Genomic DNA, 14,647 nt, shown 5'->3' with positions numbered 1-14,647 from the left:
AAACATAAAATACCTATTCTTTGCTTAAATGTAAACAATTATGGGTTTTTTTGTCAAAAGGAATACTAGATTATCAAGAGATATATACTCTTAATGAAATATATTCATGCTTAATTATAAACATGGAAGTAAGAACTTTCCTTAATAGCATAACAGGAAATTAAAATTATTTAAGAAACTGCTTAATTAATTAATGTAACACTTGATTATCCTTAATGAGACATGATACCTACTTTGCTTAAATGTAAATAACTATGGGATGTTAAGGAACCAGCTTGCCTTTTTAATTTCATGTCATTAAACATGGAGAGAGTCACTATTAAACGTATCTTAATTAGACATAATACCTACAGTACTTAAATGTAAATAATTATAGGATGTTAAGGAAACAGCTTGCCTTTTTAATTTTATGTCATAAAACATGGAGAGAGTCAGTACGGAACATATCCTTAAAGAGACAGGATACATACAGTGCTTAACTCAAAATAATTATGGTATGTTAGTAAGACAGCTTGCCTTTTTAATTTTATGTCACTACACATGGAGAGAGTCACTGCAGAACTTATCCTTAATGCGACACGATACCCACAGTGCTTAAGTGTAAATAATTATGGGATGTTAAAGAAACAGCTTGCCTTTTTAATATGATAAATAAACATGGAGAGAGTCACTATGGAACTATCCTTAATGAGACATGACAGCTACATTGCTTAAATGTAAATAATTATGGGATGTTAAAAGAACAGCTTGCCTTTTTAATTTTCTGTCCACATAGAGAGAGTCACTAAAGAACTTTTCCTTAATGAGACATGATACCTTCATTCTTTATATGTAAAGAATTATGGGATGTCAAGGAAACAGTTTGCCTTTTTAATTTTATGTCATTAAACAAGGAGAGAGTCATTACGGAATTTATCCTTAATGAGACAGGATACCTACAGTGCTTATATGTAAATAATTATGGAATGTTAAAGATACAGCTTGACTTTGGAATTTTATGTCAGTAAACATGGAGAGAGTCACTATGGAACTATCCTTAATGAGACATGATACATACTTTGCTGAAATGTAGTTAATTATGGGATGTTAAGGAAACAACTTGTCTTTTTAATTTTGTCATTAAACATGGACAGAGTCACTAGGGAACTTATCCTTAATGAGACATGATACCTACAGTGCTTAAATGTAAATAATTAAGAGATGCTAAGGAAACAACTTGCCTTTTTAAATTTGTCATTAAACATTTGGAGAGTCAATATGGAACTTATCCTTAATGAGGCATGATTTCCACAGTGTTTAAATGTAATTAAAGATGGGATGTTAAGGAAACAGCTTGTTTTTTTTTTAATTTTATCTCATTAAACATGAAGAGAGGCACTATGGAACTTATCCTTAATGAAACATGACACCTACAGTGCTTATATGGAAATAATTATGGGATGTCAAGGAAACAGTTTGCCTTTTTAATTTTATGTCATTAAACAAGGAGAGAGTCATTACGGAATTTATCCTTAATGAGACACGATACCTACAGTGCTTAAATGTAAATAATTATGGGATGTTAAGGAAACAGCTTGCCTTTTTAATTGTATGTCAAAAAACCATGGAATGCATCACTACGGAACTTATCCTTAATGAGACACGATACCCACATTGCTTAAATGTAAATAATTATGGGATGTTAAAGATACAGCTTGCCTTTTGAATTTTATGTCATTAAACATGGAGAGAGTCACTATGGAACTATCCTTAATGAGACATGATACATACTTTGCTTAAATGTAATTAATTATGGGATGTTAAGGAAACTGCTTGCCTTTTTAATTTTGTCATTAAACGTGGACAGAGTCACTATGGAACTTATCCTTAATGAGACATGATACCTACAGTGCTTAAATGTAAATAATTATGGGATGTTAAGGAAACAACTTGCCTTTTTAACTTTGCAATCAAACATAGGGAGAGTCAATATGGAACTTATCCTTAATGAGAAATGATCACCACAGTGTTTAAATGTAAATAATTATGGAATGTTAAGGAAACAGCTTGCTTTTTTAATTTGATCTCATTAAACATGAAGAGAGTCACTATGGAACTTATCCTAAATGAAACATGACACATACAGTGCTTATATGTAAATAATTATGGGATGTTAAGGAAACAGCTTGCCTTATTAACTGTATGTCATTAAACATGGAGAGAGTTACTCCCCAGGATTCATGAAGCTTGCGCCAGTCGCAGGCATAGCGTAGGCGGAATAACGCCAAATATGGCCGTTGAGCAATTCAAGTACGATCCAAACCACGTGCACTACCGGTGTACGCCAGAACTGCGCAGCCCTCGGCATAGGTATGCTAATCACCCCATGTGCAGTGTCACACCATGCAAATGAAGGCAGATAGGAATTCATGAAGTGGTGCAGGTGTAGAGTAAGCCCACGGAAATGTAAACAAAAAACATGGTTTACATTTTTCCAAACAGAAAATCGGAGTTATGGAAGTGGACCAGACTCATGTATTACAAAGTTAACATATGCCAATGGCTAAATACACAGCCAATGGCATAAGAAAAGATGCACAACACCTAACAAACAACATTTAATGTCATGTCCACAGTAACGCACAGTACAACCACAGGGCATGTGTGTGCAAACTGGAACATAAAGAAATTATATTAAAATGTCATAAAATCGCAAAGTAATACAAATCAGGTTTACACCATAATACACAATGGTAGGCATGGAACACCACAACCAAGGTGCAAGGGCCTGCGACAGTATTCGGCACGGTAACTATGAATAAGTAGTCAATGCCATGCAAATGAGGCAGATAATACTGAATCGCAAATGTCCCACCGGATGAAGGTTGTACCATACGGCACAGCACTATAACACCGAGGAGTGGCTCAGAGGGGTGTGCCACCATAGCAATAAGCACATTGGAGCAATGCAAATCTGGCCTGGCCGTTGCTAAGCAAAGCTGCAGGACAGGGGTGGGGAGGAAGGTATAGAATCGTTTAGCTGAGAGCACACATGGTGCCCAAAAGCGCATGTGTACGGGGATGAAAATGTGCTCGAAACCCAGTAAGTGGATGCACGCACTGCGAACAATAGCACAAACAGGAAGGTCAGGGGAAGAAAAGAAGGAAATGCCAAAGTAGGGTAATTGAGTACTAATGAGCAATCAACACCAATCAACTCACGGTGGCCAATCGATGGCAGCTGACAAGTCTGCTCGCAGAAACCTGCAAAACAGGATAGGGGAGGCATTGGAATGCAAAGAAAGGAGGGGAGGCATTGGATTGCAAAGACAGGAGATCTGTCATAGCAGAGCAAAGCAAACCAACAGTAGACCTGCAATAGCACACATTACGCAAGATATGCCAGGTCTAGGAAAGTACAAATGAAAGCAGGCTGCTGGATGCATGCCAGAAAATGGTAGGTGGAACGTGCAGAAATGTAAAGGGAAGGTCAAGAGGTAATCCACGGCAGCCAAATGTAATTCAACACCAAAGGCACCACAATAGTAGTTCCAGTAGTAAAACACACAAGATACCCTGTAGCTACGATCGTACATACACACTCTATGACATCATCAGTGTTCACAGCGCAATAGTATAAAGTGTGAAAGCACCCTACACACACCTGTATATTCCTAAACACTGCACCATAGGTGTAAACACACGGGGAACTTTTAAAATGTACATGTTGGGAGCTGCCATAGTTGTGATTCATCAGCATGTGTTAGAGACTGACGGTGTTGTGGAGGATGATGCCGACAACCACCGCAGGCCCCGGAGGAGGAGAAGAGTGTTCAGACCAAGGGTAACCTACCAGGGGCAACATGATCTGGAGATAGTAGAGCATTACAGGGTGGACAGGGACATCTTACAGCAAATAGTGGAGGTGTGCCGGCCACGCCTGAGAACCAGAAACAACAGAGGGGAACCCATCCCAGTGGACATGAAGGTATGTGTAAGCTTGCGAATACTAGTCACAGGTACCTTTCAAAGGCCAACTGGAGATATAATGGGAATCTCACAGGCATCAGCATCCAGGGTACTACACCAGTTCCTGGATGCCATGTTACCACATGACAATGAGCATATATACTTCCCCCGAACTCAGGAGGAGATGGCCAGCAATATGCGTCACTTCCACCGTGTGGCACACGACCCGGAGTTACTGGGTGCGATAGACTGCACGTACATACAAATCAAGTCACCACCCGGTGAACATTATAGGCGCTACATAAACCGCAAGAGATTCCACTCCATCAACTGCCAGGTCGTGTGCAATGCCCAGGGCATTATCATGGATGTGTGTGCTGGCAGCCTTGGAAGCTACCATGACTCCCATATCTGGCATGCCTCACAGCTGTATCAGGTATTTGTCAGGGGGGACATCCCACATGGCCACCTTGTGGGAGATGCTGGCTATGCACTGGAACTGTGGATGATGACTCCCATCAGAAATGCACACACACCCATGCAAGAATGCCATAATGAGGCACACGCACAAACCAGAATCATCACAGAGCGTGTGTTCGGGATGCTGAAATCACAGTTCCGGTGCTTGGATACATCTGGTGGAGCCTTGCAATACTCTCCAGGCACGTGTGGCCACATCTTCATAGTATATGCCATGCTACATAATATGATCCTGTGGAAACAGCTGCAGCAGGGACAAAATGGTGAAGGCCCTCATAGTCCACTGCAATTGCCAAGGCCATCACAGGCACAGAGGGAGTCAGACCATGAACACACTGTGCCAGCCCCAGTAGGCAGATGGAGGCGTGCCTAATATGTCTACACCTTGGCAAAGAGGGAACGTATAGCACATACTCTGACAGTGTAGGCCCCTATGGACTAACACGCCTCTCCACATGCACACACAGTAAAATGGATGGCACACAAACATGACCACCTGTAAATTGTAATGTATAGGTGGCCCACTGTGTGAATCCTACATAGGCAGCCCTCAAACATCGTACACACAACAGCTATTGGAACACGGAATGTCAACACCTGAACAGCACATGAGCCTATCAGCATATGGTGGTGCTGTGTGTATAGCTTCCCAGGTACATCGGTAGGTACACGGCCGATTGTCAGACGCCATACACCAAACAGGGCAAACAGTGTCTGCTGTCACCACAACATTGAGTAACCAACTGTTGCTTAGAGGAGCAGAGGCAATCGTGGGAGCACATGTGTGTAAGCACTGTTCTGCACACACTCAGCGCAGAGTCCCTGCTGTGTTAATGAGGGGCTCCACATAATATAATCATGGATGTTGTGTTAAGGCATGGGGTGTACCCATGACAGGTATTCATCACCCCAGCATGCTCCACCTACGGTCGTTTGCAGGTGTACCACAGTATCGTGTGTGGCTCACTGTGATGTACATACCCAATGCCGGAGCACATCCAGTAAACATCACATGGACATACCATTAACTGGACTCATCAATATGCAAACTAACTGAGTTACCCATGTGAGTGCAGCATGGAGTAACAGCCGTAGTATACTCCATGTACAAAATGACATAACACATGTACAAATCTCAGATGGTCATGTGTTAAATGCAGTGACCATTGTGCATGTTCCCGGTCCCACGTCCTGCAAGGGATGTAACGTAATCCTGAAGGCACTAGTAATGCATGTCAGATGCAGGTCATCAGATCATGTTTAGCACACATTAGCAGAAATATGCATTGCCCACTGCTGGTAAGCGATGTTTAAATATGACTATATGCATATGTGCGAAACAGGGATAAGCTTCTCTGAATATCACGCAAATCATGGTCAGTGATGTCCAGAACAGGTGAAACCAGCATTATTCACCCCTGTACTAATAGTGCCTGCTCTGAAGGGTAAAATGACCACTGCCAGGAGTAGAACACGCAATCATGTATAGAATCACCTAACACTATTGCTAGCCAAGATGTACCTATGGTAGGGTTGCCACCTCTTCAAATGACCAATGTGGGACATAAGTCAGATGTCTGCAGGCCGACACATACACCCAGCCAGTACGAAAATCAGAACTTCACTGTTTTGCCTAGATAAAAGCTCATTCTTGTAATGTTTACTTACTTATTCTGTTTCTATAACATATAGGTGGTTCAGATACAGAATAACTGTTTTATGCAAGTATTACATAAACTATAGGAAATAAGTATGTTCTAAAAATCTCAGGACATTTGCCATGTTTACAAATATTTTGCAGGACACAACTGCCCAAAGAGGGACTGTCCCTCACAGAGTGGAACAGCTGGTAACCCTAATCTATGGCAGGTGTGTAATGTGATAGGTACAGACACAAATGTGCGGAGTCCAGGAAACAGTATACACCAACAAGTACACAATGAAAGGTGTAGCTTGCCTGTCACTTTCCCCTTCAGATATATATAGAGATGTATATATATATATATATATATATATATATATATATATATATATATATATATATATGTACACATCTATACATATATATAATACAGATAGAAAGGGCGATAGAGTGATATATGTTGATATATATGGATTCAGCGATATCTGCAAATATATATAGATAGGTCAATGACATTCAGAACAGCTTGGAGGTACAAATAAATAGGATACCGCCAACTATGGAATGTGTAACATACCGACATGCGTTACCACGAGGCTGAAAGACCGAAAGAACACAGTACCAGAACAGTACAACTGCGAGTAATAGTATGATGATATGAAGGGACATTTAGTTACTGCTGCCAGTGTTGCGGTCCATGTAGGTACTGTGTTCAACTGTGTTTGTGTGTGTCGTAGTCTGTGTATGTGTGTGTTGAGGGTGCCGTGTGTGTCTCCGTGTGACTGTAATGTGTGTGTGTGTGTGTGTGTGTGTGTGTGTGTGTGTGTGTCCGCATCATGTGTCTGTTAGTGCCAACTCAGAGGTAGATCATTACGATAGGTGTGGGTATAGCTAGCCGTAGGCATACGGTTACCACCTGTCCCACAGTAGGAGGGACAGCCCCTCCCTGGCAGGTGTGTCCTGACATAAAACATTACAAAGGGCAAATATCCGAGATTGTAGGATATTAATATGTCCCATATATAATGTAATAGTTGCATTAAATAGTTATGCCTGTATGTAAGAAACGTAAATGTTACATGCAATATGATAAGTAGCCAAAGTCCCACAACAATAGGTGTGTATTGAGGATAAAAGTATGTTCTAACCTGTGTACTGACCATGGCTATGTTTTGGCCTGTAAACACCGCTGTGTGTCCCGCAAGTGTCCAACAATGGCCATATGAAAAGGTGGCAACTCGTGGCAAAGAGGTTCTGTTACCAACACAACCGCAATGACTGCAAATATCTGAGACAGAAATATATGGGATAGATGTCACTTAGACATATCCCTTTACATATCTCTGCAATTCCGGAGGTATGGAAGATTAACCTCACCTGCATACTATATAGAAACCAATTAACAACAGCCCAATGTACAATCCCGTAACATAAGTCTACTAACTGATAGCTCTTTAATTAGGGATGGAGCCCACACATATATATATGGAATATGTAGAAATGCAAGCCCCACAAACCTGTATATGCTACGTGCACCCACCGACATCCCCCGCACTAGAAACTATACCAATACAGACTGTAATAACAGCACAAACATCCAGTCAGTCAATTACATCTGCAGAACCATCAACATACCTTGTGAGAGACACAATTAAAGGCGCCATGTGAAATTGCAGCCATTGTATAATGGAACAAACGGCGATGTGACAGGTTTTGTTTGCAATAGTCCATTATCAGACGTTGGGATGACAGGTACACCCACATGTGGAACCACATACTCTAGCTGTCACACACAATCCATGGGGGACATGAATCCAAAGTATACTCGTCTCTATGCATAGCAGTTGCAATTACACATAACAAAACACAATACAGGCTGTCTCTCTGAAGGTAGGGCAAATGGGCAACGCCCAAGTGGAGAATTCAATTATACCCCACTGTTTCCACGTAATTGGTGAATGGAGTAGCTGCACAGCTGATATGCAAGTAATTAGTCACTCAGGAACACCAATTGGTGGGAGGAAACCACATGTTACAGGTATTGACGTATATAAGGATAACTTGCCAGACATTCAAACTGTATGCTCATACAAAATACCTGTTTAAGCAGTGTGAGAGAGATAGAGACGAAACTCCGTAACGATAACAAGGTATGTAGAACACTCGGTATGTAAGTTTATGTATAGCATGGTCTTTATTAATTATTTACTGTATGTATAGCCTGGTTTGCATTAATTAAACGTGTCCACAATGCATAAAGTGGGAAGAGGTATTTATGTAGTGATGTCTTGCTGAGCATACTAACGCTTGTAGAAACTGTGCGTCCAGCAGTGGGCCGCAAGGTACACATCACAGACACCACAAGGGATGCTACATGATGGCTTTAAACAGAACAATTCCATACAACCCGCTGTCAGTGGTAGGGTATGTCCAACAAGTACGTGCCATAGCAGGTGATAGTATATGTTGATATACTGTCACAGTAGGCATGTGTATGGGCATATAATGGCAATGATATGTCTAAGGTGGTCCCGCTGTGCAAGCATGCTTTGTATTATGGGATACTATGGGAAATATGTGTAATGTATAGTATTGTAGGTAGATGAAGCAAAACGATAGACCACTACAACTTAGAGTCCTTGGTTAAATAAATCGAAAATATAGCAAACAGACAAACTTCAGACTCAGCACGACTGTAGAATAAAATTAGAAGTTTATTTGGTAGCGCCACAGCATCTTTTACAGTACGCTTCCTCAGACCATGAATGTACTAGCAAAACAGTGTATTCTTATATAGTGACAAAAAATGCTTTAATTATTTAATATCAATTAACTCAATGAGCAATTAGTTAAGAACAATTAAAAACCTCAGTTTAAAAATGCACTGCAATTTAAAGACATATACTCACTAAGAGTACGAGCAATATAAGAATGACAGTATAAAAAACAGTATAAAAACTTTTAACATAAGTGTAGAATATAGATATGTATAATAAAAAACTTAATTACTATAGTTTCATACTGAATTTATCTCAAAACATTTATTATTTATTTACAAATACATATAAGAATGTTCAGATAAGATGCAGGCAGAGTGGGTTAATAAACAGTATGAAAAACATTTTATGACAAATGGAAAAGGCACCTGGATAAAATATAAACAAGACTAGTATTGAATACACGCCATTTTTGGAAGTGTAGGTGGAACAAATAAATTAATAAATCAATAAAAATATATGTATATATAAGTAAATAAGCCTAGGTTAAACCATGGACTTATAAAACTAAACAAAATATAAATGAAAAAGGGGGAAAAAAAACCTTATATAAGGTATATGCTTCTATTAAAATGTAATATTGTAAATACTATATATATATTCTTTATAAGGCTCATCTGCGTGCGTTAAGATAGGGTTTTATGGAAACATAGAGGTTTAAACCTGGAGAATAATGTCCTTTTTACCTCAATATCCATTTCAATTCCTTTAATTCTAACAGATTCAAATAGTCTCCACCTCTACTATCAGGATCTACAATTTCTAATACCCTAAACACAAAAGAGTGACTTGGAAAACATTGCACATGTTTAGCCAAAGCATTCAATTCATTCAATTTCTTTATGTCATAAGTATGGTTGTAAATTCTGTGTTTAAGCTTACGTTTCGTAAGGCCTACATAAAATGCAGGACAATGTGCACATGTAGCTAAGTAAATTAGTCCTAAACTATCGCAAGTAGCTGAAAACCTAGGTTTAAAGGTATATTTTATTTCTGGATGTATATATATTTGTTCTTTGGTAATAAACTTACAGTAGTTACATTGTTTACAAGGAAAAGTTCCTAATTTTTCTCTAGGCTTTGGTTTGATATTAGTTGACTTATCACAAAGCAATCTTTTGAGATTTTTATTATTCCTATATGTAAAATGAGGGACTTTTCCTACCAGTTGTTGTGTGAAAGCATCTGTCATTAACACCTTCCAATTGTTGTTTATTATTTCCCTAATGTTACAGCTATCATTCGTATAGGTTGTAACAAAACTTAACTTTCCTGAGGAAAGAGAAACATTCTTGGTGCCTTTTCCATAGGAGCAATCATATGCTGTTTGTACTGGTATCTCTACGTCTTTCAGTACTTGCGCCCTGATTGTTCTTACTAAATTTACATCATATTGTCTATCTAAGAATAGACATTCCAGTTTGTCTGCCTCTAAAAATAGGTCTGCTGGGTCTTTACAAATTTTTGATAACCTGATAAACTGACTTTTGACTATGCCTTTGTATACATAGCGTGGGTGCATGCTATCGTAGCGTAGTATGGTGTTCCTCCAACAAGTTTTTCTAAATAAGGTAGAGCTTAATTTGCCATTCCTTATATCCAAAGTCACGTCCAGAAAATTAACTGATTCATATGAAACCTGTGCTGTAAATTTAAGAAAGGTAGTTGTGGTTTCTAAATAATTCTTGAAATCATAAAATTCCTCTATGGAACCTTCCCAAATCAATAAAATATCATCGACAAAATGGTAATAAGCCAAAACTTTCTTAAACAAAGGATGGGTAAAAACATAGTCCTTCTCCCATTTATACATTACCAAGTTTGCATACGTGTTTGCACAAGGGGTGCCCATAGCTACCCCTGAGGTCTGTAAGTACAGGCACCCCTCAAAGGCAAACACATTATTGCTCAAAACAAGGTCTAAAAGTTGACAAATCAAAATGATATCATTCCTTTTTAAGTGTGGGAAAACTGATAGCAATTCTCTTACAGCTTGTATCCCCTCAGCGTTAGGTATGGACGTAAATAAACTATTTACGTCCATAGTGACTAATAGGTGTTCTCCTTTAACCAATGTTTTATCAATAGAATTTAAGGATTCCAATAGTTGGTAGGTGTCTTTTAGTATACTTGGAACTTAATTTATTAAGGGTCTCATAGTCTTTTCCAGGTATACAGAAATTTTTTCAGTTGCCCATTTCTCACTAGCTACAATGGGTCTTAATGGTGGGGGTAGGACACCTTTGTACATTTTTGGTAATCCTTTAATTATGGGCACCTGTGGGTTATCTATTAAAAAATATTCATATAAATCTTGTGGTATTTGGCCACACATGAGGAAGTCATATATCTCATCTTTTATACCAGCTATAATTCTTGTCATTCTTGTTGCATCTATTTCTAAATAGGTAGTTTCATCTTTTAACAAATCCAACATTAAAGACTGGTAAGTCATTCTGTTAAAAAGGGCCACCCCTCCTCCCTTGTCAACCGGCCTAAAAATTATAGAAGGATTGTTAGTCAAAGCATATAGAGAGGTTTGTAGTTCCTTGGACATATTAAAATACATGCATTTTTTCTTTATATTAGTGCAGTATTCATAAATGTCTTTTTCACAAAGTTTTATGAATAATTCAACATGCCCCGGTAATATGGGGGGAAAAGAACTTTTTCTTTTAAACAAAGTTACCTCATTTACTGTATTAGTGTCACTTTCAGAACATTTTGATTTAAAAAATGTTTTCAACGCTATAGAGCGTCTGAACATTCTGAGATCCATCAATAAATCAGAGAGGATGCTACACTGTGATGGTACAAACATCAACCCTCTGTTCAGTAACTCTTCATCATGTACAGAGAAAACATACCTTGACATGTTAAAAAAGAGCTGAGTCTCTACTGTTTTTGTCGCCTTCTCTGAAAGGCTTCGTTTTCCTCCGATAGCTTGCGTTTCCTGTTGTCCCAGCTGTTCCGTCGTTCTCTCGGAATGAATTTCTTTATCGGATATGGCAAAAAAGGAGCAGTATGTGTGCTGTTTTTCGGTATGGCTCCTAAATCCCTTTGGGCCACCCTAATGCGGTTCGCTTCTTGATTTGGAAGTGGTGTGGAGGTGACCGCTATTGGTGTAGCAATAATTGGAGCCTCTGGTGGTGTGGTGAAATTGTCTCCTGAGGCATCCTCTTGGACGGCTCGTGCAGGTGGTGGAGCGGCAGAACCAGCCATAACTGGCGCTATTAGTGTGTCATCATGTGGCGCCAGATTTTGACGTATATAAGGATAACTTGCCAGACATTCAAACCATATGCTCATACAAAATACCTGTTTAAGCAGTGTGAGAGAGATAGAGACGAAACTCCGTAACGATAACAAGGTATGTAGAACACTTGGTATGTAAGTTTATGTATAGCATGGTCTTTATTAATTATTTACTGTATGTATAGCCTGGTTTGCATTAATTAAACGTGTCCACAATGCATAAAGTGGGAAGAGGTATTTATGTAGTGATGTCTTGCTGAGCATACTAACGCCAGAAACTGTGCCCAGCAGTGGGTCATAAGGTACACATCACAGACACCACAAGGGATGCTACATGATGGCTTTAAACAGAACAATTCCATACAACCCGCTGTCAGTGGTAGGGTATGTCCAACAAGTACGTGCCATAGCAGGGGATAGTATATGTTGATATACTGTCACAGTAGGCATGTGTATGGGCATATAACAGCAATGACATATCTAAGGTGGTCCCGCTGTCCAAGCATGCTTTGTATTATTGGATACTATGGGAAATATGTGTAATGTATAGTATTGTAGGTAGATATGTCAGATATTCTACACAGCATAACAGGCATATCATGCATACCAGAGGTATCGTCTATTGGCATGTACAATAACAGGATACATATGGCTTGTAGGCATGGGACATTATAATAGCATGATAGCTAATCTAAATGGAAGGGATACCAAGTAACCATGCACAAAGGACATGTAATAGCGTCACAGGTTCATAGTGGGGTACTATGCAGTCTGGCAAGTCTTTGTGTAAGCACAACTACAGTGTTCACACCAGTGGCACCACTCTAGGGTAGTGTCCTGTGAACAGCAGAGCCATGTGTTACCTGCACCTCTGCACAGTACAGCCACTGCAGTGATCCCTGGCGTACATGTGTCTCCCAACCACCAAGGGAGGTATCACATGAACAGTGCTACTGAGTGTCCCTGCGTGATGTACATAGGACTCATGTTCCAAAGCATAGTGAGTGTCCGGTTTGGGAATGTAACCCTCAAGCACATCCCACTCATTGTTGCATGTGTGCACATATCCATGAGCATGTTGCTCACAGTGGCTTTTGCTTATGCCGCGTATGTGGAGTATATCCATTAATATTGTTATGGACATGGGCCCCTGTCTGTTCTGCAGAGGTTACCCCTGAGTATGTAGTATGCAAATGTATACAGACATGGTGTCCATAGTTCAGCCGCATACTTTAACTGTCGGAGCTCAATAAACATCATGGCGTGTTAATGGTGTGGTATGTAAAGCTGTAGCTGTTGTGTAAGGTACACCCTAAATGGGGTGGTGTACCCTTGAATGTGTGTAGAAGTCTTGAGTTCAGAGGTACAATGGGTGCCTATGTACCAGCAACACACCCAGTACAGATACGTGTGGCCATGTAAAAGGATATCCATGCCACAGTAGCAATACAGTAACCACAGGAGTGGGTGTGACATACGTGTGTACTACAAACATGTACAATGTGACATGTATGTAGGGGACTACCACCTATGTGATAGTCAGTGGGTGAATGGTGTAATGCAAAGGTGATGTTCATGCACCTTGTGTCATGCAGCTTGAGGCCATGATATTCATATCAGGTATCTGTCACAGTGAAACCCATATGGATGGAGTCAGTATCAGCTGGTGGATCAATCATGGTGCTTTGTATACAGGGGTTTGTAAAGCTAGGCAGGGCAAGTCCCTCTGTGCTAGCCTGTACCTCAGGGAAGCATATACTGAACATGAGGGGCCCTATGACTTAGGACTGTGATATGCCAAATGTAACTGAAATGCAGTCGGTACTATGGTATGCTGCCCTCATTGTGTGTGTCCTGTCCATGAGCCATGTTGCATAACATCCTGAGACATAGGCTACAATGTGCAGGTGGATGTGTATGTTGTCAATACCAGAAGGGAGAACGGTGCTGAAAGGCAATGAGAGGACAATGTAGGATGTGTGGACTCCCGTACCATCATCAACTACCCTGGTAACTGTATGAAAGGAGTCCACCAGGTGTAGGGGCCATGCTCTGGCCCTAACAAGTCCAACCCGGGTGGCATCAAAGGACCGGAGCCCAACAAATTCTCTGTGAATGACGTCCTTGATGATGTTCCCCATAGCCGTGCAGAACAGTCCAGTCAGGTGTGTAGGGCTATAGTGTGATAAATGTTGCTGTGTGCCATTCAGGGGCCACAATGTCTGATACAAGGCTATTACTGAATATGGTGGCCTAGTGGGGAGACATGTCGTTCAGAGGTTTGTGGACATCACAGCCTGGGACTTTGGAAGGTGACATAGGGCCAGTGTCCTAGGACATATAGAGTGCAAGTTAGTACTGTGTATGTGTGACCGCAGGGACACCGCAATGTTCCTGCATGGATTGTGGCCCTGTAGTGAGTGAGAGGGTGTAATGTTAGCATTGATCCGACTTCATCAGAACACAACTGATACAAATAAAAGGCAACCTTATATACACACCTAAAAAAATGACATCATCAATAATCAATTTATCAATTTATCAA

At 40.1% G+C, this 14,647-nt stretch overlaps 1 protein-coding gene across 1 annotated transcript in view; it reads right to left on the bottom strand.

The window, feature by feature from the left end:
- Positions 1-11,302, bottom strand: part of LOC122808197 (transient receptor potential cation channel subfamily V member 6-like) — a 346,314-nt gene extending 335,012 nt beyond the window's left edge. Inside the window, exon 1 of the mRNA XM_044079164.1 lies at positions 11,212-11,302. Within this exon, the coding sequence (XP_043935099.1) occupies positions 11,212-11,302 (91 nt within the window). The remainder of the gene's footprint in view (positions 1-11,211) is intronic.
- Positions 11,303-14,647: the final 3,345 nt, after the last annotated feature.

The sequence above is a fragment of the Protopterus annectens genome, chromosome 8.part0, assembly GCF_019279795.1.
Source record: "Protopterus annectens isolate FY-2018-M chromosome 8.part0, PAN1.0, whole genome shotgun sequence".
In the NCBI taxonomy this organism is placed as follows: Eukaryota; Metazoa; Chordata; order Ceratodontiformes; family Protopteridae; genus Protopterus; species Protopterus annectens.
Note: the sequence above shows the minus strand (reverse complement) of the source record. Positions and strands in the feature narration are given on the sequence as shown.